The sequence below is a fragment of the Sus scrofa genome, chromosome 15 (genome assembly GCF_000003025.6).
Source record: "Sus scrofa isolate TJ Tabasco breed Duroc chromosome 15, Sscrofa11.1, whole genome shotgun sequence".
Taxonomy (NCBI): Eukaryota; Metazoa; Chordata; class Mammalia; order Artiodactyla; family Suidae; genus Sus; species Sus scrofa.
In genome coordinates this window covers 75428402-75454043 of record NC_010457.5, presented here as the reverse complement: position 1 = coordinate 75454043, position 25642 = coordinate 75428402, and the positions used below count along the sequence as shown (strand labels likewise).

Below are 25642 nucleotides of genomic sequence, written 5' to 3'. Positions count from 1 at the left end.
AACCACAAGTGGTTAGACGGGCTCCATTAATAGGAGCCAGGGTAAAGACTTTTATAGAGAAGCAAAGCAAGGGAATTGATTGGCTATAGCTTAAGCAGTTGCCTTATTTCGGAAAGCCTAATTGGCTGTTCATGATAGGTTGTCCTTAGGTTTTGATTTCTTAACCTTGAGGCTTTCAGGCTTAGGTTTTGGTGGCTTACGTGAGACATTAAAGCCACCTTGGTCTAATGGCCTCCTGTTTAATTCATTTAACAAGTTCTCCACTTCAAGTTTCCTACCCATTAGATTGCAGGCTACCCTATACTTGCTGTAAATACTTCCTTCTCTCAGCTGATATTTCCTGAGTACCTACTACATGCAGATATGGCATATTACATATTTCTAACATTTAAATCATCCAATATTAACTTCGCCCCTTACTTCTTGCAAGCCTCCACTTGTATCTCAAGAAAGTTTTTCTTTGGGAAGCTGAGAGAAATTCTTTAACAGTATAATCATTGATAAGCATTCCTTTTCTGTTTCTTTCTCTCCCTGCCTCTCTCTTGTGCCTACAAGCACTTTTTTGGCTGTGCTCTGAGCAGCAAACTATAAAGGCTGAGTTTGCATGAGCTGAATTGAGTGTTTTTAATCCACTAAACTAATTAATGATTAGGTTAATCTAACACATTTTGTGATGCACAAAATCATTATTGGCTGCACGGTAATTGGGCATCAATGGTAAGTAGTTCACATAAATGACTGTAATTAGTATCACTTGTACACGGACAAAGAAACACGCTCTGCTCTGATTAGGAGAAAAGATGAAAGGGAACTGAATGGTGCAGAAGGCTGTTCTTTCATGCCCCTCTTAAGTTTTAGGATTCAACAACGAAAAAGTAACAGTAGTAATAGAGAGGAACATTATTCAGTATGTAAAAAGAGTCAAGCACTGAATGAAGTATTTGATATAATTTCCACATCTCATACTCACGCTTCATCTGTAATTGATACCATTATGGTAGCACTTACAAATGAAATAGAGCTATGAGGTTGAGAAATACGTACCAAGTAGCACAGAGTAGTATTTGAGCTCAGGTTTCTGGGACTTGGGGCCCAACCCATTAATCACTGTTCTCTGGCTTCTGAATCTCTTTCAAGGAGACACAGATTCCATTTAATTAATCAATTAATTGAAGTATAGTTGATCTACAATGTTGTGCTAGTTTCAGGTGTATGGGAAAGTGATTCAGTTGTGGGGTGTGTACGTATTCTTTTGCAGATTCTTTTCCATTATAAGTTATTACAAGGTGTTGAATATGGCTCCCTGGTGCCATATCGTAGGTCCTTGTTATTTCTTTATTTTATATATGGTAGTTTGTATCTGTTAACTCCAAGCTCCTAATTTATCCCTCCCCCTCCCCTTTCCCCTTTGGTAAACATAAGTTTGTTTTCTATGCACAGAGCACAGAACACCCACAGATAACTTGTTCCCCAGATGTCTCTTTGGCACTCCTCCTTCCCACCCTCTGTCCACAGGGCTAAGGAGTGTGATACTTGGGGTGAGACATGAGGGTCCACCAGGACGTGTGTTAGCTACTGTGATAGTATTAGGTGTGTACCTATGTCTGTGTCACTCACTCTTCTCTTAAGAGCCCCAAGAGACATCGCTCTTGAAGTTCACGTGAGGTAATGCTTGCAAAGCCAAGCTGATCAAGGATTTGACTCCAAACTTCAATTTAGGCCACTGGAGAGTTAGTCTAGAACCTAGACCAGGGATCAGCAAATGATAGCCCGCAAGTTAAATCTAACCTGTAGCCCATTTTTGTAAATAAAGTTTTATTGGAACATAGCCACAGTCATTTTTTTTCCTACTGTCTATGACTGCTTTTGTACTACATAGTCAAGGAATTGAATTGAATAATTACTTCGGATCGTATGACCTGAAAAGTCTGAAGTTTTTACTAACTGGCACTTTATGGGAAATGTTTATCGACCCCTGATCTAGGACTTATGAAAGCTTCCTTTGTTCACTTAGGAAGACTTCCGATGAAGGTGGTCTTAACATATATTAGAACACAAGTACTGTTCCGTCTGTTCATCTTATCAGTTCCTAAGGTTGGAGTCTCACTTCTGTCATTGTCATCATCACTATTAATTATGTGGCTGGCATTGGATTAATTCCCTTTACACATGTTATCGTATTTAATCCTCATAACCATCCCTTGAGGTATATGCAATTATAATCCCTGTGTTACAAATAACAAAGCTGGGGTTTGAGAGATTAAGTAATCTGCCCATTGAAGGAAGTACCTGCCATGATTAAGGCAAAGGAACAAGAAGGATAGATGAAGAGAGAATGTTTGTCCCTGTGCATAGAGTAGGGAATTCAGGGAGCAGGCAAGTGGGGGCTGGCCCACAGCATCCTGATATGTGGAATAGAGAGGTTACTGGAGAGGCAGGAGGTGGCTGACAGGCTCTGAGAAGCCCCATGGTCCAGCTATGAGGGAAAAGAGAATGGAAAAGGACTCCAGGGTATTTTGTCTTGATGTGATATAACCAGTGGGAAGAATCCAGCTTGTGGAAACCACAACAGGCTATGATCATTTGATTACATGAAAAAGACTACATTCACATGGAAGTCAATGGCAAATAAGTCCTTAATAATTGGCGGCCAGTGAAATATCCTCCATGTGAGTCACAGGATTAATGCCCCTGCTTTAGTTGAAAGGGTGAGTCTTGTGCTCCTTCTAGAGGCCATGTGAGGATTTGCCTTTTTGCCTCTTCCTTTATAAACTGTACTGATAAAAACACATTGCTGTTGGGTAGGAACAGATGAGCTTGGGAGCTGGACAAAATGTCAGCCAAGAGCCTGGGTTGAAATACTGCTCTACCACTTAATGCGTACAAGACACTAGGTAAGCTAGGCAGCTTCCATACACCTCTGTTTCCTCTTCTGTCGTGAGGATTAAGCGAAGTAATACAGGTTAAACATTTTGAGACATACCTTATTATTATTGCTAGTAGTAGTAAAACAGTTATCCTAATAACTAGTACTCTAGTAGTGGGAACATAGCCTATATTGCATGTTTCAATCTCTGGGACAGTCAAGCTTATAGCGTCTATTGTTTCAGCAACTCTTTCACCAGAAAACTATTATAAGACTATTTATACAATGAAGCAAGTTATCATGTCACTACTCTAATCCACTTAGTGTCTATATCTGCCTTGCTTAGACCTCTTTCTCATCTAAAATATGTTCTTCTTTGGAGAATAGTGATGTTCAACCAAAAGTAATGTAGTCTTTTAAATCATAGCAGTAGAAAAATTGCCGAACAAAAATTATGTCAAGTGTTTCCAAAGGGCTATTTAGCTTTCAGATTTCCACAGAATAATGTTTCTGAGAAATCTCTGAGTTGACATGGACAGCCAAATGACAGGAAATGGTATTTACAAATTGATAAAAGTACATGAAAACTATGTTGATTTCTTTTTATTTCAGATTTTCCTCAGTGTCATAGTAGGAGCTTTAAATCTTGGCAATGCGTCTTCTTGTTTGGAAGCCTTTGCTGCTGGGCGGGCAGCAGCCGTCAGCATTTTTGAGACAATAGACCGGGTATGTAAAAGCCAAAAGTAAAGGCCACCAGCAGGTTGGGAGTGGGGAGAAGAATGAACTCATGAGGAGTCTATCCTCAATGTTAAAAAAAATATATGAGGAATGATCGCAATGCCCTTACGTCAGTAGTACTTATGGCTGTCATGAGTCAGACTCCATCTGACTTGGGAGTCCAAGAGTGAAATAAAACAAATAAGCCCCCAGTTCTCATATCATATGGGAAATAGACAATAAAGAAGTAGGTACATTCAAAGATAACATAATATTAGACAGTGATAAGCACAATGAAGGAAATAAAATAGGTCAATGTGAAAATGGTTGGGGTGGGGGGCAGAGCCTTTGGATTGAGTGACAGCACCGACATCATTTCTGAGGCGGTCATATTTGAGCTGGGAACCCAAGGAGGTTAGTGAGCTACGCAGAGGGGGACTTGGGGAAGGAGTGACGCCTGGGAGGTAAGGGCAGGGAGGGTATTCATGGAAGAGAAGTCCAGATTGGAAAAGAGCTTGGTGAGTGCACGGAGCTAAAACAAAGTCACTGTGACTGAACAGAGGGAGCGAAAGACAAAGGCTGGAGGGATGGAAAGAGGCTGGATCATGTAGGACTTTAAGGCCAATTCAAAAGATTAGATTAACTTCTAAATGACACAGAAATCTCCACAAGCTTGTAAAGGACCCTGGTATCCTGGCTTAGATTCTCCTGGTTAACTTATTGAAGCACATCAGAGGTCAAGCTACAAATGTCAAAATCCAAGAACAGAAGAGAGAAGTGACAATGTATTGTTCTTCCCCTCTGAAAAAAATTGCCCTGGGCTGAGTCAGAAGCCTTAGAAATCCAGAGGTGCTTCGTAGGTCCTTAAATCAGAAGTATTTATGAGACTATAACCTGCCGAGGAAACTGCTTATCATGATATTTTATATTTGGGGGGGTTCATTTATAGGGGGTTTAAAGTTGAAAACCCCTCAGACATGTTGAGCTATCCAAATTCTACCTCATTCTTAGGGTTGTTATATGCTCAATAAGGCTAAAAGATTTAAGAGTCTAAGAGATCCCTGGAACTTTTACCAAAAATTAAGGCATTTAAAAAGTATTTTACTATCTTGGAGTTCCCTGGTGGCTCCATGGGATAAGGATCTGGCATTGTCACTGCTGTGGTGTGGGTCCAATCCCTGGCTCAGGAATTTTTGCATGCTGAGGGTGTGGACAAAATTTTTTTTTTTATTATCCTTACTAGAGACCGAAGAAGAAGAAAGTAGATGACACTGAAGCCCCAAATAGAGATATGATGATAAATTTCTCTCACGAGTGTGGGAGAGGGAGGAAGTTGACCCTGGAGTGTTCTGGTGGCAGGAAATGGCCCTTGTTCTTATCCAATTTCCTAACTATCATGTTTAAGTTCTAAATTAGGCTGACACTGACAGTCACGGAGGTGGAATTCAGCGTATCAATCAAAAGTTGGTAATATTTGAAGCACCATTTGAGGATATTCAGTTAGTTTCAATTATTATTTATAATAGATACTCATATGTCAGGTGATATTGGACCTTAGCCTCTTTGAGACTCCTCTAATTCCTCAATGAACAAGTGGTTGTCCACCTGTCTAGTTAGGTCACAGTAACGATTATGTAAATGAAAAAAGCATATTAAAACACCACGTGCATTGTCTTCTGTGGTTTCTCAATATTATAATAATTCATCATAATAGTAATACATTATATATTCATATATTCATTACAGATAAATACTATATATTATATTGTTATTACATAATAATTATCATAGGAATATATAGTAAATAATTAAATTAATGTGCTTAATGTTGTATGCCAATTATATGCTAATCAACATTATATTTTATATAAATTCTAATTAACTATATTAATTATTTATGTAAGTTTGGTTATATATAAATTTATGGAACACATGTAATATATATTAATACTATCATATAGTAATATAGTATCTCATATTAATTTCTCAATAAATGGTAGTGAGTATTATTATTAATAAGACATTTAATGTGGAAGTACCTTATATTTAGGATATCACTGCAATGTTTTACCTGGTTGTTGTTCTATTTTATGAATAAATTCAAACTGAAATGGACAGTGAATGCATATAATACATGCTATTGCTATATCCCTTTTATATTCCCCTCCAGAAACCCCTCATTGACTGCATGTCAGAAGATGGTTACAAATTGGATCGAATTAAGGGTGAAATCGAGTTCCACAATGTGACCTTCCACTATCCTTCCAGACCAGAAGTGAAGGTAAGTGCCAATATTTTCCCCAGGAACAATGGCATTTTCTTGCTTGATGATTCATTTTCAGGGCCATAAATGACTTGTTTTCCCAAAGCCTGACTCATTTTCCAGGAACGAGGCACAGAGGTATGTTTGTGTCTTGTCATTCCTCAGGCCACAAACCACATTCCTTGTGATAGTAATAATGTGCAAATCCCTCTGGTGGGAACAGTCTGGCAGCACACTCAGGTTAAGTCAGCTGGGGGATGCTCTTTAAAATGAGTGGCAGGTCCTGTCACTCTGAGCATAAGCTAAACAAACTGTAAGGCCATCAGAACAATCAAGAAGGACAGCGGGGTCATCCACCTCCTTGGTGACTGCAGAAGTTGGGACACTGAGTGGGTAGGGTATGAAGTAGCAAGAGAACACAGTTGTCTGGAAGTTTTAACTTCCTATCTGTAACTTTGCAAGGATCACTAGACCAGTCCTTGGAGGAAAGGTAATTTTGTGATGTTATGCCCATGTGTCCTGAAGTAGGTGATTTTCCAGGGCCCATGGGGAAGAGAATTTAGTTTTCCCACACATACTACTCAGCAAGGATCTTTAAAGGCTATTCACTCTACAGGAAAATTATGATCTACTCTCCCTGAATGAATTGACTTTGGAAGGAGACTTATTCCTCATTTTTAAGTGTATCTCTAGCCACCCTTTTTATTTATTTATTTATTTATTTATAGTGATTTATATTTTTTCCATTGTAGCTGGTTTACACTGTTCTGTCAATTTTCTATTGCACAGCAAGGTGACCCAGTTACATACACATGTATACTTTCTTTTTTCTCACATTATCATGCCCCATCATAAGTGACTACATAGAGTTCCCAGTGCAATACAGCAGCATCTCATTGCTTATCCATTCCAAAGGCAATAGTTTGCATTTATTAACCCCAAACTCCCAATCCATCCCACTCCCTCCTCCTCCCCCTTGGCAACCACAAGTCTGTTCTCCATGTCCATGATTTTCTTTTCCATGGAAAGTTTCATTTGTGCCGTATATTAGTTCTTAATTCAAATATAGTTGACATATAGAAGTTCCCATTATGGCTTAGTGGTAACGAACCCAACTAGTACCCATGAGGATGTGGGTTCAATCCCTGGCCTTGATCAGTGGGTTAAGGATCCAGTGTTGCAAGAGGCTTATTCCATGGCCACAGCAATGCAGGATCCAAGCCTCACCTGTGACCTACACTGCTGGATCCTTAACCCACTGAGTGAGGCCAGGGATCAAATCTGCATCCCTATGGATGCCATGTTGGGTTTTTACCCCTCTGAGCCATAATGGGAACTCCAGTTAGCCACCTTCCTTAATAATGTTTCTGTTATCCCCACAGAACTCAATCCCATGCAACTTAATTCTAATACTGCACACCTATAATGTAGACAAATATATATATATATATGCACACACATACATACACATATACATTATATATATTTAATAGGTACACATACATTCTGATAATATTTTAAAAGTATATTTTGATTACTGTTATACATTACATATAGAGACATTAAATATCATAACATATGAAAAAATGCTCTGTGAAGTATAAATCACGAGGTAGTACTTAGTAAAGATTTGTGAATGGATAGCTAAAAACTTCCTTTATGATATCAGTTCAGAACCAGTTCATAATAACTGTTGAACAAATACTGGTTGAATTGAAATACATTTATTTCATTTCTGTTTTATCTTCTTTTCCCAATACCACTAGTTTGTTTAAATAAAGTCTTCTACTGCTAAGTGGCTTTCTTCTCTGAACTAATTGCGACAGTCTCCTTGAGGTATCCCGGCATGTTAGAAATATTTTACATTAGATTCTGGAACATACTTTTCAAAGTTGGCATGTTTTTTAATTTCAGCAGTGTTACCACACACCATTTTATTTCCTGCCTACATCTATCAGTTGATTATTAAGTAATGTGGTAAAGGCTAAAACCACATGCTAGGCACTGTTACTAATTTTTCTGGTTATTGATGGATTTCAATGGATATTGCTTTGAAGGCATAAGTAAGTACACACACGTGTCCTCACACAGCATCCCAACTTGTAGCCTAATTGCTGACAATCTGAACATTGTTTTTTTTCTTTTCCCTGCAGATTTTAGATAACCTCAGCATGGTCATTAAATCAGGGGAAATGACAGCTATGGTAGGATCCAGTGGAGCTGGGAAAAGCACAGCACTGCAGCTCATTCAGAGATTCTACGACCCCAATGAAGGCATGGTGTGTGTCTTCCAGAAAACTTCCTAATACCTCGGGGTAGGAGATTGCAAATGATGGTGTACTGGTCAAAACACAAAGCCCTAGCATGCACTCAGAACATTCTGACACCTGTGTGGTTGACCTAACAATTTTTTACCGTGTCACCTGGACTAATTCCCTCCATGGTGGCTGTGTTCAGTGAATAACCAGCCCATTTGTGCAGTGATGTAAGTGAATGTGCAGATACATTCAAAATGGTATTCTGGCCTCTTTGGTGAGGGAACATTTCTGTTTCTTTTTCTGTATTGCAGCAAAATTATTACCGTTCCCCAAAGTTCTCCAAATGCTAAATATAGGAAGCTTACATGGTCAGAATGAACAGAGAACAGTTCTTGACTATTGCTTTGAGAAGTTAGGTTAAAAAAAAATCATAAAATTTTGCAAACTACGTAGTCTCTTTCTTCATGTGTTTATCTGACTATAAACATAGACTAAAATGAAAAAAATTATAGTTGCTATTTATCACATAGTGTATGTCAAGTACTTCATAAAAATTATTAAGTACTTTCACAATGACCTCCAAAGATAAATATGCCTGTTTTACAATTGAGAAGAAGGGAGAGAGATTGAGATTTTCCCTAGATTTGAACCCAGATCTGTTGGATGCCAAAGGTTATGCCCTTTCCACTCTGTCTCAAAATCATTCTTGTCAACATCTCTTTGATGCCTTGAGATAGGATCATTTGACTGCATAGTAAATGACTTCAATGAAGTGAGTTCTCTGTAATGCATGGACTGTTACAGTCACGTGGCATGCATAACAGAGTTTTCCTTTTTCACAGACATTTTATTCTCTGATTAGGTGTTCTTTGCTACATGCTACACTCTGAAAATGTAGAAACCATGATTTCTTGATGTAAACTTTTTTTTTTTTTTTGTCTTTTGTCTTTTTGTTGTTGTTGTTGCTATTTCTTGGGCTGCTCCCGCGGCATATGGAGGTTCCCAGGCTAGGGGTCTAATCGGAGCTGTAGCCACCGGCCTACGCCAGAGCCACAGCAACGCAGGATCCGAGCCGTGTCTGCAACCTACACCACAGCTCACGGCAACGCCGGATCGTTAACCCACTGAGCAAGGGCAGGGACCGAACCCGCAACCTCATGGTTCCTAGTCGGATTCGTCAACCACTGCGCCACGACGGGAACTCCTGATGTAAACTTTTCACATTTTTGCTAATAGTAATATTTACTTGCTTATTCCAATTACAGTTTCAATTGTTTTTGAATAGCAAAGTGTCATTTGATAAATATGGCGATAAAGTACGATTTTGCTCTAAAACATATATACAAAATAGGAATCATTGCTCATTTTCATTGTGTCTTTTGAAGTTCATTTTGATCTTAACTCAAAAGATAAAAGTATTCAAAATATAGTGACTTACTCTTTATTGAGGAATTACAAATTTTTCTTTTGCTGGGCCAATGGTTTTAATTAAGTGATCTTTATATCAACTGTGTTTCTACAATAAATTGTCCTAAAGCTATACTTGATTTCAATTTATATTGTCATCCTTATATTAACAGCCACATTATAAGAAGAATTGTTTCTATTACAGTCTTGTCAGTCTCTATTTTTTTCTCCTCATAGGTCAAGTACAACATAGATATATGATTCAGAACCCTGAAGGAATCCAAGAGAAGTCATGTTGTATTCTTGTTCTCTAGGTGACCTTGGATGGCCATGACATTCGCTCTCTTAACATTCAGTGGCTTAGAGCTCAGATTGGCATAGTGGAGCAAGAGCCTGTTCTGTTTTCCACCACCATTGCAGAGAATATTCGCTATGGCAGAAATGATGCAACGATGGAAGATATAGTCAGGGCTGCCAAGGAAGCCAATGCCTACAACTTCATCATGGACCTGCCCCAGGTACCCCTAGCTTTGCATTCCAAAAGGAAACCAAAAAGTCATAGAAGGAAAAGAAATTACACAGTAATATGCCTTTCTTTTCATTGGAATCATATATTATTAAATTCTTAATGTCATGTTTTAATTGTATGCCTGGAAATGCATCTTGAGTTTCCCCTCTTTGTCTGAGAATACTTTGTTATTTACACATTAAAAATATACCAAACTTGAGATCTTTCTTTTAAAAGCTCCCTTTGACATAGATACAGTTTCCTTATTCTGTCTACTAAGCATTTGTCTAAACACATAATAAATGTATCATGTGGTGGTAATCTGCAAATGCTCTTTTGATGTCTACCATTGTCATGGTTCTTTAATTTTTCTTGTGCTTGGGCAGTTGATATTGTGTCCTCAGTACTGTGTCTCACATGTTCAAAATTTCCTCATTTATCTTCATTTCATACAATGACAATGACAAAAACCAACTCCCTAATATTATACTTTTATGAATTTTGTGGCCAGTGGTCTTCTAAGTCAAAGGATAGTTACTATTACTGGTTATCTCATATACATACCAGGCACTGTTCTAAGCACTTTATACCTAGTAATTTATTTAACTCTCACAACCATAATGTCAGGCAACTGCTATTATCATATCCACCTACAGATGGAGAATTGAGGTTCTGAGGGGTCAAATCATTTGCTCAAGGCAGGAGAGACAAGGTGCATATCCAGGTGGTCTGGCTCCAGCCTCCATGCTCTAAATGCTTTCATTCAGCCTTCCTAAAGACCCGTTTGGAGTTCCTGTTGTGGCTCAATGGGTTAAGAATCCAACTAGTATCCATGAGAACGTGGGTTCGATCCCTGGCCTTGCTTGGTGTGTTGAGGATCTGGCATTGCTGTGAGCTGTGGCATAGGTTGCAGATATGGCTAAGATCTGGCATTGCTGTGGCTGTGGTTAGGCTGGCAGCTGTTGCTCCAATTTGACCCCTAGCCTGGAAGCTTCTGTGTGCCATGGGCAAGCCCTAAAAATCTCCCCCCCCCCAAAAAAAAATTCCTGTCTGAATAGGATTGCAGCTATGAGTATGATATAGTCTAGTGGTTAAAAATTATAAAGCTTTAGAATCAGGCTGCCTCCATACACATTGCAGCTTATCCACTTGCAAGCTTTATGAACTTGTGCAAGTTACTTTGCCCCCTCAGACCCCAGCATTCCCTTATCCATCAGTTGAGGAGAACAACAGTACCTACCTCATGGGGCCCCTGTGAGACAATATCTGTAAAGATCTCAGATCTATGCTTTCGACATGATAGGTACTTGACTCACATTGGCTAATACTAAGCAAGAGATGAGTCTGACATCAGCACCTCATTGTGCGATTCCAATTTAACACCAGACATGCAAGATACATGGTAAATATTTGCTGTCTATGGTAGAGATTTAAAATTACTTTGATCTTTCATTTATAATGTATAGAGAGCTTTAGCTCTGTGTTTTGCTGTGTCGTCTAGCCAGAGAAAAGAGAGAAGGATTCGATACATGCTTTAATCCTCTAAAATGGATTTACAAGACCTTGATCAACTTTTACTGTGGTGAAAACATTTTATTTGAAGTGGAGCTAAAGAGAAACATTTTAACAGCCCTGTGATCTGGAAAGAATAAATCAATATTTGAATTTATACACAAATATTGATTAGACAATAAGCTGTTTCAGAAAAGGGTATTTTTTTCAGTGAAAGGTGAACCTGTGAAAATTCATGCTTGAGGAGGAAGCTAGAAAGACTCTCAAAATGGATCTGGCAGGAACATCACATTCTTCCCTTTCATGACCACTGTCCCCTTCTTCCTAGCAATTCAACACTCTTGTTGGAGAAGGAGGAAGCCAGATGAGTGGCGGGCAGAAACAAAGAGTAGCCATTGCTAGAGCTCTGGTCCGAAACCCAAAGATTCTGCTTTTGGACATGGCTACTTCAGCGCTGGACAACGAGAGTGAAGCCATGGTACAAGAGGCCCTGAGTAAGGTTTGTTGAAAGTCTGAATTTCTTTTTTTTTTTTTTTTTCTTTTGTCTTTTTTGTTGTTGTTGTTGTTGCTATTTCTTGGGCCACTCCCGCGGCATATGGAGGTTCCCAGGCTAGGGGTCGAATTGGAGCTGTAGCCACCGACCTACGCCAGAGCCACAGCAACGCGGGATCTGAGCCGCGTCTGCAACCTACACCACAGCTCACGGCAACGCCGGATCGTTAACCCACTGAGCAAGGGCAGGGACCGAACCCGCAACCTCATGGTTCCTAGTCGGATTCGTTAACCACTGCACCACGACGGGAACTCCCTGAATTTCTTTCATAGGTCCTTGTGGCAATTCTTGTGCAGCTGTAGGAAAGGCAGCTATGGAGAGAGGACAGAGAGACAGAGACAGAGAAGGACCACGTGGGCCAGTGTATCTGATGGTTTGGAAAATATGGGCTGACCGCGATGTTCCTCACAGTTAAATGGAGACGTTATGATCTACTTCCGAAAGCTGAAGATGTGAAATTTATAATCTTGTTAAGTCTAACTTATAATATGTGATTTTAGAAATTTCCATTTTGGTCTTTAGCTGTTGATTGATAGCAGCATAGGACCAACATGTGATGGTGAATTTTAGCCACAGGAAAGGCTGCTGGCATTTTCTAAGTAGGCTGGCATTTCTGCACAGTCCATTAAAGGATGTTCCTAGGGACTGAGGGTTTGCCTTACTTTTGGATTCTGAGCCTGCCAAATGTCATCGTCTACTCTTACAGCCTCTCTTAATGGTGCCCTGTACATGCTTACAGATTCAACATGGGCACACAATCATTTCCGTTGCGCATCGCCTATCCACGGTCAGAGCTGCAGACGTCATTATTGGTTTCGAACACGGTACAGTAGTGGAAAGAGGCACCCATGAAGAACTATTGGAAAGGAAAGGAGTTTACTTCACTCTAATGACTTTGCAAAGTCAAGGAGATCAAGCCTTTAAAGAAAAAGACATAAAAGGCAAGTGCTTTTTCCATTATGCTTGTACATTATATGAAATAGTTAGACTATATAATGTTTTCTATGCATTTTAATATACACTGTCTTACTTGTTTTCCCCAGAACCCTGGGAGACATTATATAAATGATAAAGGAAAGAACAGATGCTCAGGAGGTTTAGGTGCTGATCTTCATAGAGCTAAAACCCAGGTCATCTGTGGGAGAACTTTCAATTCTATCTCCCCCCACCTCCCCCACACCATTCCCCCGCCCCCGCCGCTGTGCCTCACACTTTGCAAACAGGAGAGTCTTCCTAGAGTATCCTGCACTCAGTAGGTGCTCTCTTATTGATTGAGCAAATTAACCAATGACTAAAAAGTTTTATGCTTATTTTCACTAAGGTATATAGTGAAAGTACACTTCAGGTCCTGGTGTCCCTGCTCCTTTTGTGTGTGTGTGTGTGTGTGTGTGTGTGTGTGTTTGTCTTTTTTGCCATTTCTTGGGCCGCTCCCGCAGCATGTGGACATTCCCAGGCTAGGGGTCGAATCGGAGCTGTAGCCACCGGCCCACACCAGAGCCACAGCAACGCTGGATCCGAGCTGCGTCTGCAACCTACACCACAGCTCACGGCAATGCCAGATCCTTAACCCACTGAGCAAGGCCAGGGATCGAACCCACAACCTCATGGTTCTTAGTCGGATTCGTTAACCACTGTGCCACGACGGGAACTCCTTCCTGCTCCTTTTCAATCTGAATTTTCAGATGTGGTGGTTTACTCCAACCTAGGTTAACCAACCATTCCACACTTTCTATACTTTATCACTTCTGGATTTGTGAACACCATTGAGTATAATGACTGTATATATTTAATGCATGTGATTTATTCTGAAAAGACTTTTTAAGTGAGTCTATTTTTTTGCCTCATCTAGTAGACTTCTCATGATTTTTTTTTTGTGATTCATATCAGCTATAGCTATAGGAACTCTATTTCTGTGGTGATACTATGTAGGCTATCATATAGTTCAAAAGATTCAATCTTGCTGAGTGTTTAAAAAAATTTTTTTTGGTTAGAATGTGCTGGACAAGTGCTAAGTTTTATTTATTGCAATGAAGTTAATAGAATGTTTTGGCATCAAACGCAGTAATGAGGTGCTAGGCAAATAGATAAATAATTTTATTCTGATATGGTTCTGCTTATTGTATACACTAAGGAATCACTCGTGTTGTGTTGAATAGGAAACGATGAAACTGAAGATGACTTACTTGAGAGAAAACAGTCCTTTAGCAGAGGGAGCTACCAGGCTAGCTTAAGGTAAGTTTAAACCATGAGGCAGAGTTTCTAGTTTTCAAATGTTCTCAGAAGCTCTCTGCAGCTCTGATCCTCAGGCAATATCTCAGGTACCACTAGGAGAGCCGATAAGCACAGCCCCAGGTTTGTGTGTAGTATAAACATAGAAATGAACCCTTAGATGCTATATTGGCATTTCTGTCTCCAATTCACAAGGGTTTTGTTCGTTTGTTTGTTTAAATTTGGCTTCTCATTTTATTGAAAACAGGAGTCATGATAAGATGCTCTGTAGTTAAAATGTTGTTTACTCAGCTTAGAAAGGGGATTTGAAAAAAAATCTCTGTTTCAGTTTTATCTCCCAAAATTAACTCTGGTATGAAGTACTGTCTTTTTTTTAAGAAAATACTTTTCGGAGTTCCCGTCATGGCGCTTTGTTTAATGAATCTGACTAGGAACCATGAGGTTGTGGGTTCGATCCCTGGCCTTGCTCAGTGGGTTAAGGATCTGGCGTTGCTGTGAGTTGTGGCGTAGGTTGCAAACACAGCTCGGATCTGGTGTTGCTGTGACTCTGGCGTAGGCCAGTGGCTATAGCTCCAATTAGACCCCTAGCCTGGGAAGCTCCATGTGCCACAGGAGCGGCCCTAGAAAAGGCAAAAACACCAAAAAAAAAAAAAAAAAAGAAAAGAAAAGAAAAAAGAAAAATACTTTTCATATTATTTTCCATTATATTTATTATAGGATATTGAATATAGTTCCCTGTGCTATACAATTGGACTTTGTTGTTTATCCATTCTCTATATAAAAGTTTGCACCTGCTAACCCCCAAATCCCAAACTCCCAATCCATTCCCTCCCCCACCAGTCTCCCCCTTGGCAACCACGTGTCTATTTTCTTGCCTGTGAAGCACCGTCTTAAATGGAGGTCAAATTCATGCCTTTGGCTCCATTCTTTAACCTACTGGAGCTGCAATTGAATTACAAATATTTCTGCTCCCAGAGTTACCCATCTAAAGTCAAATTATTCTTTAACTAGATGAAAAAGAGATGTGTTGTCTAATGTTTAAAAAGAATTTTTCTAAACATGAACTATTTTTTTTTCCTGGATCAATATATGGGTATTGACTTTCAAAGCATATTTTTAGAATATAGTATGGCAAGACTATAAATTTAGTCTTCCTTCTGGTTTTTTCAATGTCCTTTAATGTTTTTTTTTTTTTTTTTATTTATTTATTTATTTTTTTTTTTTTTTTTTTTTTTTGTTGTTGTTGTTGTTGCTATTTCTTGGCGTCCTGCGGCATATGAGGTTCCAGCTAGGGTCGAATCGGAGCTGTAGCCCGCCTACGCCAGAGCCACAGCAACGCGATCCGAGCCCGTCTGCAACCTACACCACAGCTCACGCAACGCGGATCGTTAACCCACTGAGCAAGGGCAGGACGAACCGCAACTCATGTTCCTAGTCGGATTCGTTAACCACTGCGCCACGACGGGAACTCCTAGTCCCTTTAATGTTACACGTCTATAAATTAAAAAGAATTCTGCCCAGGAGTATTTGCCTGTATTTGTGAAAATGTTATTTAAAATCTTTTTTTCTTAAGGTAGGAGACTCTTTTTAGTTGGCAGACTGACAATGCATTTCTCTACCATGGCCCTTAGAGTTTCTAGGACATTTAATTCAAGGCTGTGCTTTGAATAAAGGCTATAGTTTGGGATTTGCTCATTCAAGATAGATATTGTTTATTGAAAAATGGTTAAAGAGGCTCAGAATACAATATTCAGGTAACAACTTCTAGTAGTTCAAACACAGATGTATTTATTTTTAATATTTAAAGAATAGCTCACTGGAGTTCCCATCGTGGCTCAGTGGTTAACGAATCCGACTAGGAACCATGAGGTTGCAGGTTCGATCCCTGCCCTTGCTCAGTTGGTTAACGATCTGGCATTGCCATGAGCTGTGATGTAGGTCACTGATGTGGCTTGGATCCGGCATAGCTGTGGCTCTGGCTTAGGCCAGCGGAGCTCTATTAGACCTCTAGCCTGGGAACCTCCATATGTCGTGGGAGCGGCCCTAGAAAAGGCAAAAAGACAAAAAGCCAAAAAAAAAAAAAAAAAAAAAAAAAAAAAAGAATAGCTCACTGAGCTTATGCTTGAGTTCTTAAATTTTTTTCTCTTAAGAGCAAGTCTATTCAGAAAAATTTCAAGAAACGTCAGTTTTACTGACTTTTTGAATTTGGAAAGTAATAAAGCAACACCTTCAAGTTTCTCTATAAAGTAAAAGCTATGAAAATCGCCAAAATTATTAGGCAATGTTTATCAACATCTGGCATTCTGTTTAACCATGCCGTTTTAACCATGAAGATACCAACTAACTTCTTAAATGCACAGAATGACCAGGCATCTCTTTTGCTCATTTGTTAAAGTTTGCAAAGAAGAAATGGTCAACAAGAAAATAAATATTTTCTTAATTTTTCAGGTGAACAAAATTTTTCCATTCTATGTACTTTACTTACAGTTTACTGTTAGGAGCAGATAACCATTTTTAATATACACTTTTCTATTTGGATATTAGTTCCCACAAATTCTACATTTTGGCGATGAGGATGAGAAGCCAGAAATACAGCCTATACACAGAAAGTAGCCATTAACTTCCTGCAAAGACTTATATGTTTGAGTAAGAGAGTCTGTTAAAAATATTGTGTATGCTGACAGATTTTTTTAAATGACTAATTGAAATGTTAATTTGCATCTTATTGGCTTCAGTCTTTCTGATGGCTAAATCTCTCTTTAGTAATACATCTTGGTTGAAGAACAATTTAATGGATGACAGTAATTAATTTCCAAAATAATAGTGTTGGGAGAGAGAGGCATATATTCCCAAATTAGCTGTTTTTATTTGTGATGAGAAGTGATATGCAGCTTCTGAGGGAGTGGCAGGTGTTGTAGGCTTCTGCAAAAGGGTATGAGAGACTTTTAACTTACAGAAGACCAGAGACCCAGCTCGACACCTGCCTAGCATCCTTTCTGCTCATGGCCTCATTGGGATGGCTTATCCTAGTCAGCTGGAATGGTGTGGGGAAGTGGAAAAGGGAGAGGGATTTAAGAAACATAAGGTTAAAGTAGGATAAATTTGAGGGGACAAAAATCTAGGTCTTCTGTGCCTAGAACTGGAAATGAACTATATTTTGATACCCTCTCCCTCTCCATGTACTTCTACCTTGGTGCCCAATGCTCTGAGTTCCTTTGTTTTCTTTCTTTCTTTTTTTTTTTTCCCTGAGTTTCTCTTTAGTCCCATAACCTTAGGTCTCAGCCCTGTCATGTACTCTGCTCTCCAGCTGACGTATTTCTATTCCTCACACCTTAGGGAGATGACGTCTTGACCTGTTACCTAACTTAAGTAATTCTATTGCTGCAGAATTTCAGGCCCAGTGGGAAGGGAGTGGGTGTGTCCCAAGGCCAGTTTGGTAGCAGGGAGTCAGGATAAGGTGTGGTTTCATGCTTGATCATAATGCCATTTGGCAAGGGTTTGAGTGGGCAAGAGCACGGAGGAGGGAAGCCTTAACGTAAATGCACCTTGTTGAAGCCGAGTGACTAAGAGGATGGCCGTGCCATCCGCAGAACTTGGGAACAAATTAGAGTCATGAAGTTGATGTGTTGCTGGCTTCTCAAGGAGGCTAGATGAGCATCTACCATAGGCGGGCACCACCTTGGTATTTGTTTTCATCCAACTTCACCTGGATGCAGATGATGGAGACTTGGGAATATCTCCTTCGGGAGCACACCAGAACCACTGACTCAGATCTCCTCCTCTCTGTTCTCTCTCTTTACATCCTATTTCTTCAGATTAAGTGCTTTGATAATGTAACTTCCACCCTCTCAGCTCTTCAGGATTGCCTCCATCACTTCAGAGTCTATTTGCCAAGGTCTAAAAGCCTAAGCCCTTACCCTTTAAAGAGAAAGAATAAGTTTACAGAACTAAATTGTCCAAGGATGTCTTGGCTTCAGGCAATGCCGCAGCTTTGAGGATTTGTCCAACATACATACAGTTTCTCTTGTTTCCCTTCTTGGCTCTACTTTTTTTCAGTGTTGGCTTCTTTTTCAGTAAGCATCTTTCCTTGAGGGTCTCAACATACTTGGCAACAGCTTCCAGTGTTACATACCTTCAAGTTTAACCTAGAGGAGAGTGGAAGTCTCCTTCCCAGAAATCTCAGTGGAAAAACAAAGCAGCCTCAATCCCTCACTTCCTGTACCTGCCCTATACTAAGTGTGTAAAGCCAGTAACTCTGTCCCCATGTCTCTTTATACTGTTTTATCAATCAGCAAAGCTCTTCCCTCTACCCTGCAGATACCCAGATCCCACCTTAGCCACCTCCTCGTGAAAAAGCCTTTCATGGTAATACTTGATATATATTCTCCTTTAAATTTCTGTACTCTTGGAGTTCCCGTCGTGGCACAGTAGTTAACGAATCCGACTAAGAACCATGAGGTTGCGGGTTCAATCCCTGGCCTCCCTCAGTGGGTTAAGGATCTGGCGTTGCCGTGAGCTGTGGTGTGGGTTGCAGATGCAGCTTGGATCCTTCATGGCTGTGGCTGTGGCATAGGCTGGTGGCTACAGCTCTGATTAGACCCCTAGCCTGGGAACCTCCATATGCCATGGGAGCAGCCCAAGAAAAGGCAGGAAGACAAAAAAAAAAAAAAAAAAAAATCCTTACTCTTTATTTAAAACTGCTTTGTAGCACTTTCCACACTTTTCCTTGTATCAGGTCTGGGCACCTGCATTGCTGTAAGATTTTAAGCTGCTGGAGGGAAAAATTTTGTAATTGAACAGTCTTTGTATCCCCCACAGCATCTGGTATTTGTTTGCATGTTGTAAGTGTCCTATAAGCTTCTATTAAATGAATGAATGTATACATTGGGCTAAATTATAAGAGATTTGTTAATTAAATCTGTCCCTAAGGGTAGTACATAGCCTGGAGAAAATTTCATCAGGAGTGCTGTTTCCTCCCACTGGGCTATTTGTTTCCAGGTGGCATTATGCTAAAGCAATCATCTGGAGAGAGAGAAAAAGAAGGAGAAATAAGAAACAAAACTACCACCTACAACTGGAAGGGATGTAACAGTGATGGACCATAGCCATTATAGCAATTAGCTATAAACCCCATGGGGGTTTGGAATGGGAGAACTAAGTGGGAGAATCCATTAGGACCTGATGGAAACTCTATATGTTACATAAAGTCTTGGAGCTTTTTTGGTGGACGAGTGGAACAGCTTTGCCCCTCTCTCTTTCTCCCTTCTTGGGGTATCCTCTGAATCAGACTGTAGCTTGGAGACCACAGCAATCAAACTGATTGGCTTTGCCCAAAAAATAGCTCCATCAAACCTAATCAGGAAGCTCCCTTATTTGGTTGCCATGTGACCTAGCAAATGTTTTTTGTTCGTTTGACATGAGTGATGTAAACTTGGAACCAGTGGAGTCCTGTTCTAACCTGCCCACCAGCTACAGACTAATTCATCTTTCTGTTTATTTACAGAGCTTCCATCCGGCAACGATCCAGGTCTCAGCTTTCTTACCTGAGACATGAACCTCCATTAGCAGGTGTAGATCATAAGTCTGCTTATGAAGAGGACAGAAAGGTCAGGCACCAATTGCTTGGGGTGGGGGTGGGGATGGAGGAGGGGAAAGTCTCTCCTGGGACCATTGTATGGGCTTTAAATCTAGAATAGGAGTTTCCGAGGCCTTTATCTAGTATTGTTTCACTAAGTCAGACTAAATGGGAGAAACCATTAGGACATGATAGAAACTCTAAATGTTACATAATGTTTCATGCAGTATTTTAAAAGAAATACAAATTAAATTGTTTTAAGAATACATGGTAATGGGAGTTCCCCTTGTGGCTCAGCAGTAATGAACCCAACTAGGATCCAGGAGGACATGGGCCCATCCCTGGCCTCCCTCAGTGGATTAAACATCCAGAGTTGCAGAGATCTGTGGTGTAGGTCCCAGACATAGCTTGCATCTGGTGTTGGTGTGGCTGTGGTATAGGCTAGCATCTGCAGCTCTGATTCAAGCCCTAGGCTGGGAATGTCCATATGCCGTGGGTGTGGCCCTAAAAAGACAAAACAAAAGAAAAGAAAAGAAAAGAAAACATGGTAATGAAAACTGAACTATTAAGGATTAATTGATAGTTCCTAGTTGAACCATTCTTTTTTTTTTTTTTTTTTTTTTTGTCTTTTTGCCATTTCTTGGGCCACTCTGGCGGCATATGGAGGTTCCCAGGGTAGGGGTCTAATCAGAGCTGTAGCTGCCAGCTTACGCCAGAGCCACAGCAACGCAGGATCCAAGCCGTGTCTGCAACCTACACCACAGCTCATGGCAACGCTGGATCCTTAACCCACTGAGCAAGGCCAGGGATTGAACCTGCAACCTCATGGTTCCTAGTTGGATCCGTTAACCACTGCGCCACGATGGGAACTCCTAGTTGAACCATTCTAATAAACACGGACAAATTACATGTATTCAGTAGGTTATTTGATTATATAGGTACCCTTTTAAAGTTTTTAAAAATATCTGAAACATTGTTTCCCAAAATTTTAAATCTCTTGAAATGATAATAACCTTGGCAAAAGTGTTTGGTCAACTGAAATATTTGATACCAAATTCTCACAAAGTTTAAATTAATCTGGACTGATTAAGTTTCATGGACATTTGTTTACTTCATACAATTTGATAACCATTGTTTTAGGGTGCATTTAAAATTAATTCATCAATTAATTCATTTATTTATTTTTTTAGGGCCATACCCATGGCATATGGAGAATCCCAGGCTAGGGGTCAAATCGGAGCTATAGCTGCCAGCCTGCACCACAGCCACACCAACTCAGGATCCGAGCTGAGTCTGCAACCCACACCACAGCTCACGGCAATGCCAGATCCTTAACCCACTGAGCAAGGCCAGGGATGGAACCTGCATCCCCACAGATGCTAGTCAGATTGGTAAACCACTGAGCCACAACGGGAACTCCCAACACCATTAATTTAAACATTCGAAACAACATAAGAATGAAAGAGATAGGCTTGGATTCCATCCCTGGCCCAGAAACTTCCATGTGCCACAGGGATGGCCAGCAAAAGGGGGGAAAAAAGTATGAGAAGAATCATCATATGTAAGAGGATGAAACTTTCTTCATCAGGATGCCAGCATCCAGGCCGTTGTGGTCACAGTCTGACTTCCATTGTGACCAACCCTCCTCCCGAAAGCTTTTCTTATTCACTCAACTTCATTCCTCAGTCCTGATACTCTCATTTTCCATCCCCCCATTACTCATTTTGTTTGTTCATTTGTTTTTTTAGGGTCACACCCACAGTGTATGGAAGTTCCCAGGCTGGGGGTCGAATCAGAGCTGTAGCTGCCAACCTACACCACAGATCATGGCAACATGGGATCTGAGCCCTATCTGCGATGTACACCACAGCTCATGCAATGCTGGATCCTTAACCCACTGATCAAGGCCAGGGATGGAACCCGTGTCCTCGTGGATACTACTCAGGTTCATTAACCACTAAGCCATGAGGAGCACTCCCCCCCATTAGTCTTCATTTGAATCTTTTCATGGCAGTTTTCTCATTGAGCCTTATTTCACGTCGTGTTGTCCTAGCCTGTTACTAAATTATAAGCTTTTAAAGTTAGTGACTATTATTTGTGTTTGTACCAACTTGGGCACTTTGCTTTGTCTTAAGAATTGCTTTGTCATACCTACGCGGAAGCTCCCTTATCTGGTTACCAGGTGACCTAGCAAACATTTCTGTTCATTTGACACATTTAAACTTGGAGCCAGTTGAGTCCTGTTCCAACCCAGTCACAAGCTACAGACTCTTTCATTTTTCTGTTTATTTATAGAGCTGTACCTAGTAGGACATCAAGAGATTTTTAAAACTAGGATGAAAAATTGAATTTCTATAATAAAGTAACAACAAACCATAAGATTTATCAAAGCAAATGAGTCAGAGAATGTTTTAATTACAAGCACATCCATTATGCATGATGTAATTTCAAACTGTCTTTTAAAAAATTCAGTATGAGGATCTGCTTGGAAGTAATTATAAGCATTGATTCACAAGGCCAAATTTGGAATAAAGTGCTACTGGTGATTGATCTTGTGACTATGATGGAAGGATTATTAAGGCTCTCTTTTGGTTTTAGAATATTAATAATGAATAAGTAGAAGTCCCAATATCTAATAGAGTTGGTTTAAATAAACTTCATAGAAGACCACTTTGTCTCAGGAGCAGCAGGGTGAATCCAGTGAGAGAGACATACTCAGCAAGCATGGTTGCTTACTGCATCTTGCCACTAAGGATTCAATACCTCTTCTAGTTCTAGAAATAGGTTCTTCATTTATGTCCATGGGGCTGCCATTCATAACAAGTTATTGCATTATTATAATGTTTAATAAGCTTTAAGGGAGAAAGAACTGAACACTATGTTGTTATTTCAAACAGCACCAAGTATATTCAATCTTTGCGTTTTAATTTTTCCCCTAGTTTCTGGGTAAATATTTGACAATAAAAGCAAGAGAATTAGGAAAGAAGGAAAGGAAAATCCGATTTTGTTGTTGTTATTATCGGAGCTGGTAAATGGCCCAGCATCCTTGCAGAGAACAATCAGATTCCCTGGAGCTTGGGTTCCCAGAGTTCTTATGAGGCAGAGGAAACTCAGAAGGGAGCTATTTAAATACAAGGAAACCTAAATCAAATATAGAGATTAGTTTTGAAAAATAAAAATTCTCCATATAATGTTCTATTCATCAGCAATGACAATTAGAATGGAAAAAATTAAACTCAATTAAATGTAAACTTGAGTAATTTTTAAAATATTCATTTTATATTCTCTCTCTGGTTAAGGGAAGAAAAGAAAGAAAGGAAATAATTGACGGGGACACCAATGCGATTTTGTTAAAGCTCCAAGAGGAAATGTCTTATGCTTATATCAATTCGTCTCATTTGTATGATAATTATGTTGGAGTCTTATTGATTTAAAAAGCAGAATATTTCTTTAAAGGAAACAACAGAATCAGAGTTAATAAAATGTAATCATTGGACTTTCCAATCCAAGTAAATTTTAAAGTATTTTAAATACTTGGGTTACTCTAATCCTAAGTAAATTTTAAAGTATTTTTATAGTTAACAAAATTCTGCAAGGTCAAGCATTGGAGAAATCCTTTATTTTTTCCTTCTCATGTTGATGAAGCTCTAACCTCACCTTCTGTTAAACTGGGAGATGTTCTACCTTATGTTGCAAAGGAAAAGGTTTACTTAGAGTTTTGACTCTGAAAACTTAGATCGTTTCCAATGTCTGTGCTTCCAAGCTATCAGTGTGGAGTGTCTGACCCAACATCTCATATTTGGTGATAGAGCTAAGACTATAGTCTGCTTTTTCTTTGTCTCCAAGCTATGCTCTTGGGTAGCATGTATGGAGTCAGATCTTACTGATAATGCTGATTAAATTAAGTTTTGGATTAGGGAAAACCTGCAGGCTAGAAGTTCCAGTCTCTGCTATGTAAGGCCTCTTTTTCAGGGAAACTAAAAAATAAGGTGGAATATGTATGAGATTGAGTCAAGGTCAAATATTAGAAACCCATCACTTCATCATAGCTAACTTATTGATGGGTTTAGGAGTTAGTTAAAGTTGGAGTTTAATGCCTCTAGATGATATAGCACAGCAGACACTTTCAAAATGTACAATCATAGAATCTCAGACATTTAATTCTGGAAGGAGTTTTGGAGATCATGTACTGCTAAGGGTCTTTAAAATTGGGCTATTCTGATGGTAAAAATGATCAGGTTCTGAATATAATATTTGTCTTCAAGAGGATAAAAATTTGCTAGCTCTGATACTTTAATGGCAACTAAAGAGATCAGAATAGGGAAAGTTTGAAATAATTTTTATTCTTTGTAAAGAAAATACAGAATTTTGAAATCCAAATAGATTATCATTTACTTCTGGGCACTAATTAAGGAAAACCCACAGAAAACATGCAATTGACAACCATTGATACCACTTAATACATTTTAAAATTTATTTGCCTTGCTTAGATACACTGGCCTGGCTTAGAGCTTTAGCCAGTTACTAGATTATGGAACTTTGACATTTATGAAGGACACATCTTGGACATTTCACAGGTCCTCTAATATGTAAACATCGCTGTAGCACAAAAAAAAATTTTTTTTAATTGGGTTATTTTTCTTACAGAGACAATGTATTTATTGCTCCCCAGGCGTCAATACCTATGTACTTGGGAGATGAGAACCACAAGTTCACCTGCAGATGAGCAGACACTCTAAGATCCATCCCATCCAAGTCACAGGTGGTCGCAAGCGATTCAGAACTATTTCTCACAAAATGCAAATCACTGCGTCTTATAGATCTTTGAGGTCACTCATAACCAATCAAACCATGACTCAAATCCGTGAATGCCAAAGGTCTGAGGTTAACAAAAGAGTATATGGAAACATTCAGAAGGTTAATGCAATGCTCCTCTTCCCTCAAGGACAAGAACATTCCTGAGGAAGAAGAAATCGAACCTGCCCCAGTTAAGAGGATTCTGAAAGTCAATGCTCCAGAATGGCCCTACATGCTGGTAGGGGGTGTGGGTGCAGCTGTCAACGGGACCGTCACCCCCTTCTATGCCTTTTTATTCAGCCAGATTCTTGGGGTAAGCAAGCAGCTGGACTAGCTTTATTCTCCTCATGCTTTTTGTCTATCAGTAGATCCTGATATTTTTGATAGGTTGGCTCTTTGTTGTAATGTATTAGCCCTTTTTTTAAGAGCTTTATTTAAAGCTCTTTTCTCCTCTGGTCTCTAAAGGATTAAAAATGTCTCAAGTCGGAATTCCCAGTGTGCAGCAGAAATGAATCTGACTAGTATCCATGAGGATGTGGGTTTGATCCCTGGCCTTGCTCAGGGGGTTAAGGACCTGGCATTGCCATGAGCTGACGTGTAGGTTGCAGATGCGGCTCAGATCCTGTGTTGCTGTGGCTGTGGTATAGGTTAGCAGCCTGTAGCTCCGATTTGACCCCTAGCCTGGGAACCTCCATAAGCCACAAGTGTGGCCCTAAAAAAAACAAAAAAGCAAAAAGCAAAAAAAAAAAAAAAAAAAAAGTCTTGAGTCTCCATCACACAAGGTAAGAAGGTGAAGCTGCATCTCTCATTTGGGCTGGCAGCACACTTCAACAATCATCGTGCCTGTAAAAAAATGGCACTATGACTACAAATTTAGTGTTAAAAAGGGCAGTTTACCCATATGCAAACCAAATCAGAATGCAAAGCAGGTTCGCTGAATAATAGAAAAGGATTTGG

General features: G+C 39.7%; 1 protein-coding gene across 2 annotated transcripts in view; it reads left to right on the top strand.

The window, feature by feature from the left end:
* ABCB11 (ATP binding cassette subfamily B member 11) overlaps window positions 1–25642 on the top strand; it is an 84797-nt gene that overhangs the window by 33049 nt on the left and 26106 nt on the right. For both annotated transcript variants that reach the window (XM_003133457.5, XM_013984240.2), the window contains exons 12-20: window positions 3479–3592; window positions 5754–5864; window positions 8000–8125; window positions 9826–10029; window positions 11860–12030; window positions 12824–13025; window positions 14241–14316; window positions 19817–19919; window positions 24834–24998. In XM_003133457.5, the coding sequence (XP_003133505.3) occupies window positions 3479–3592; window positions 5754–5864; window positions 8000–8125; window positions 9826–10029; window positions 11860–12030; window positions 12824–13025; window positions 14241–14316; window positions 19817–19919; window positions 24834–24998 (1272 nt within the window). The remainder of the gene's footprint in view (window positions 1–3478; window positions 3593–5753; window positions 5865–7999; window positions 8126–9825; window positions 10030–11859; window positions 12031–12823; window positions 13026–14240; window positions 14317–19816; window positions 19920–24833; window positions 24999–25642) is intronic.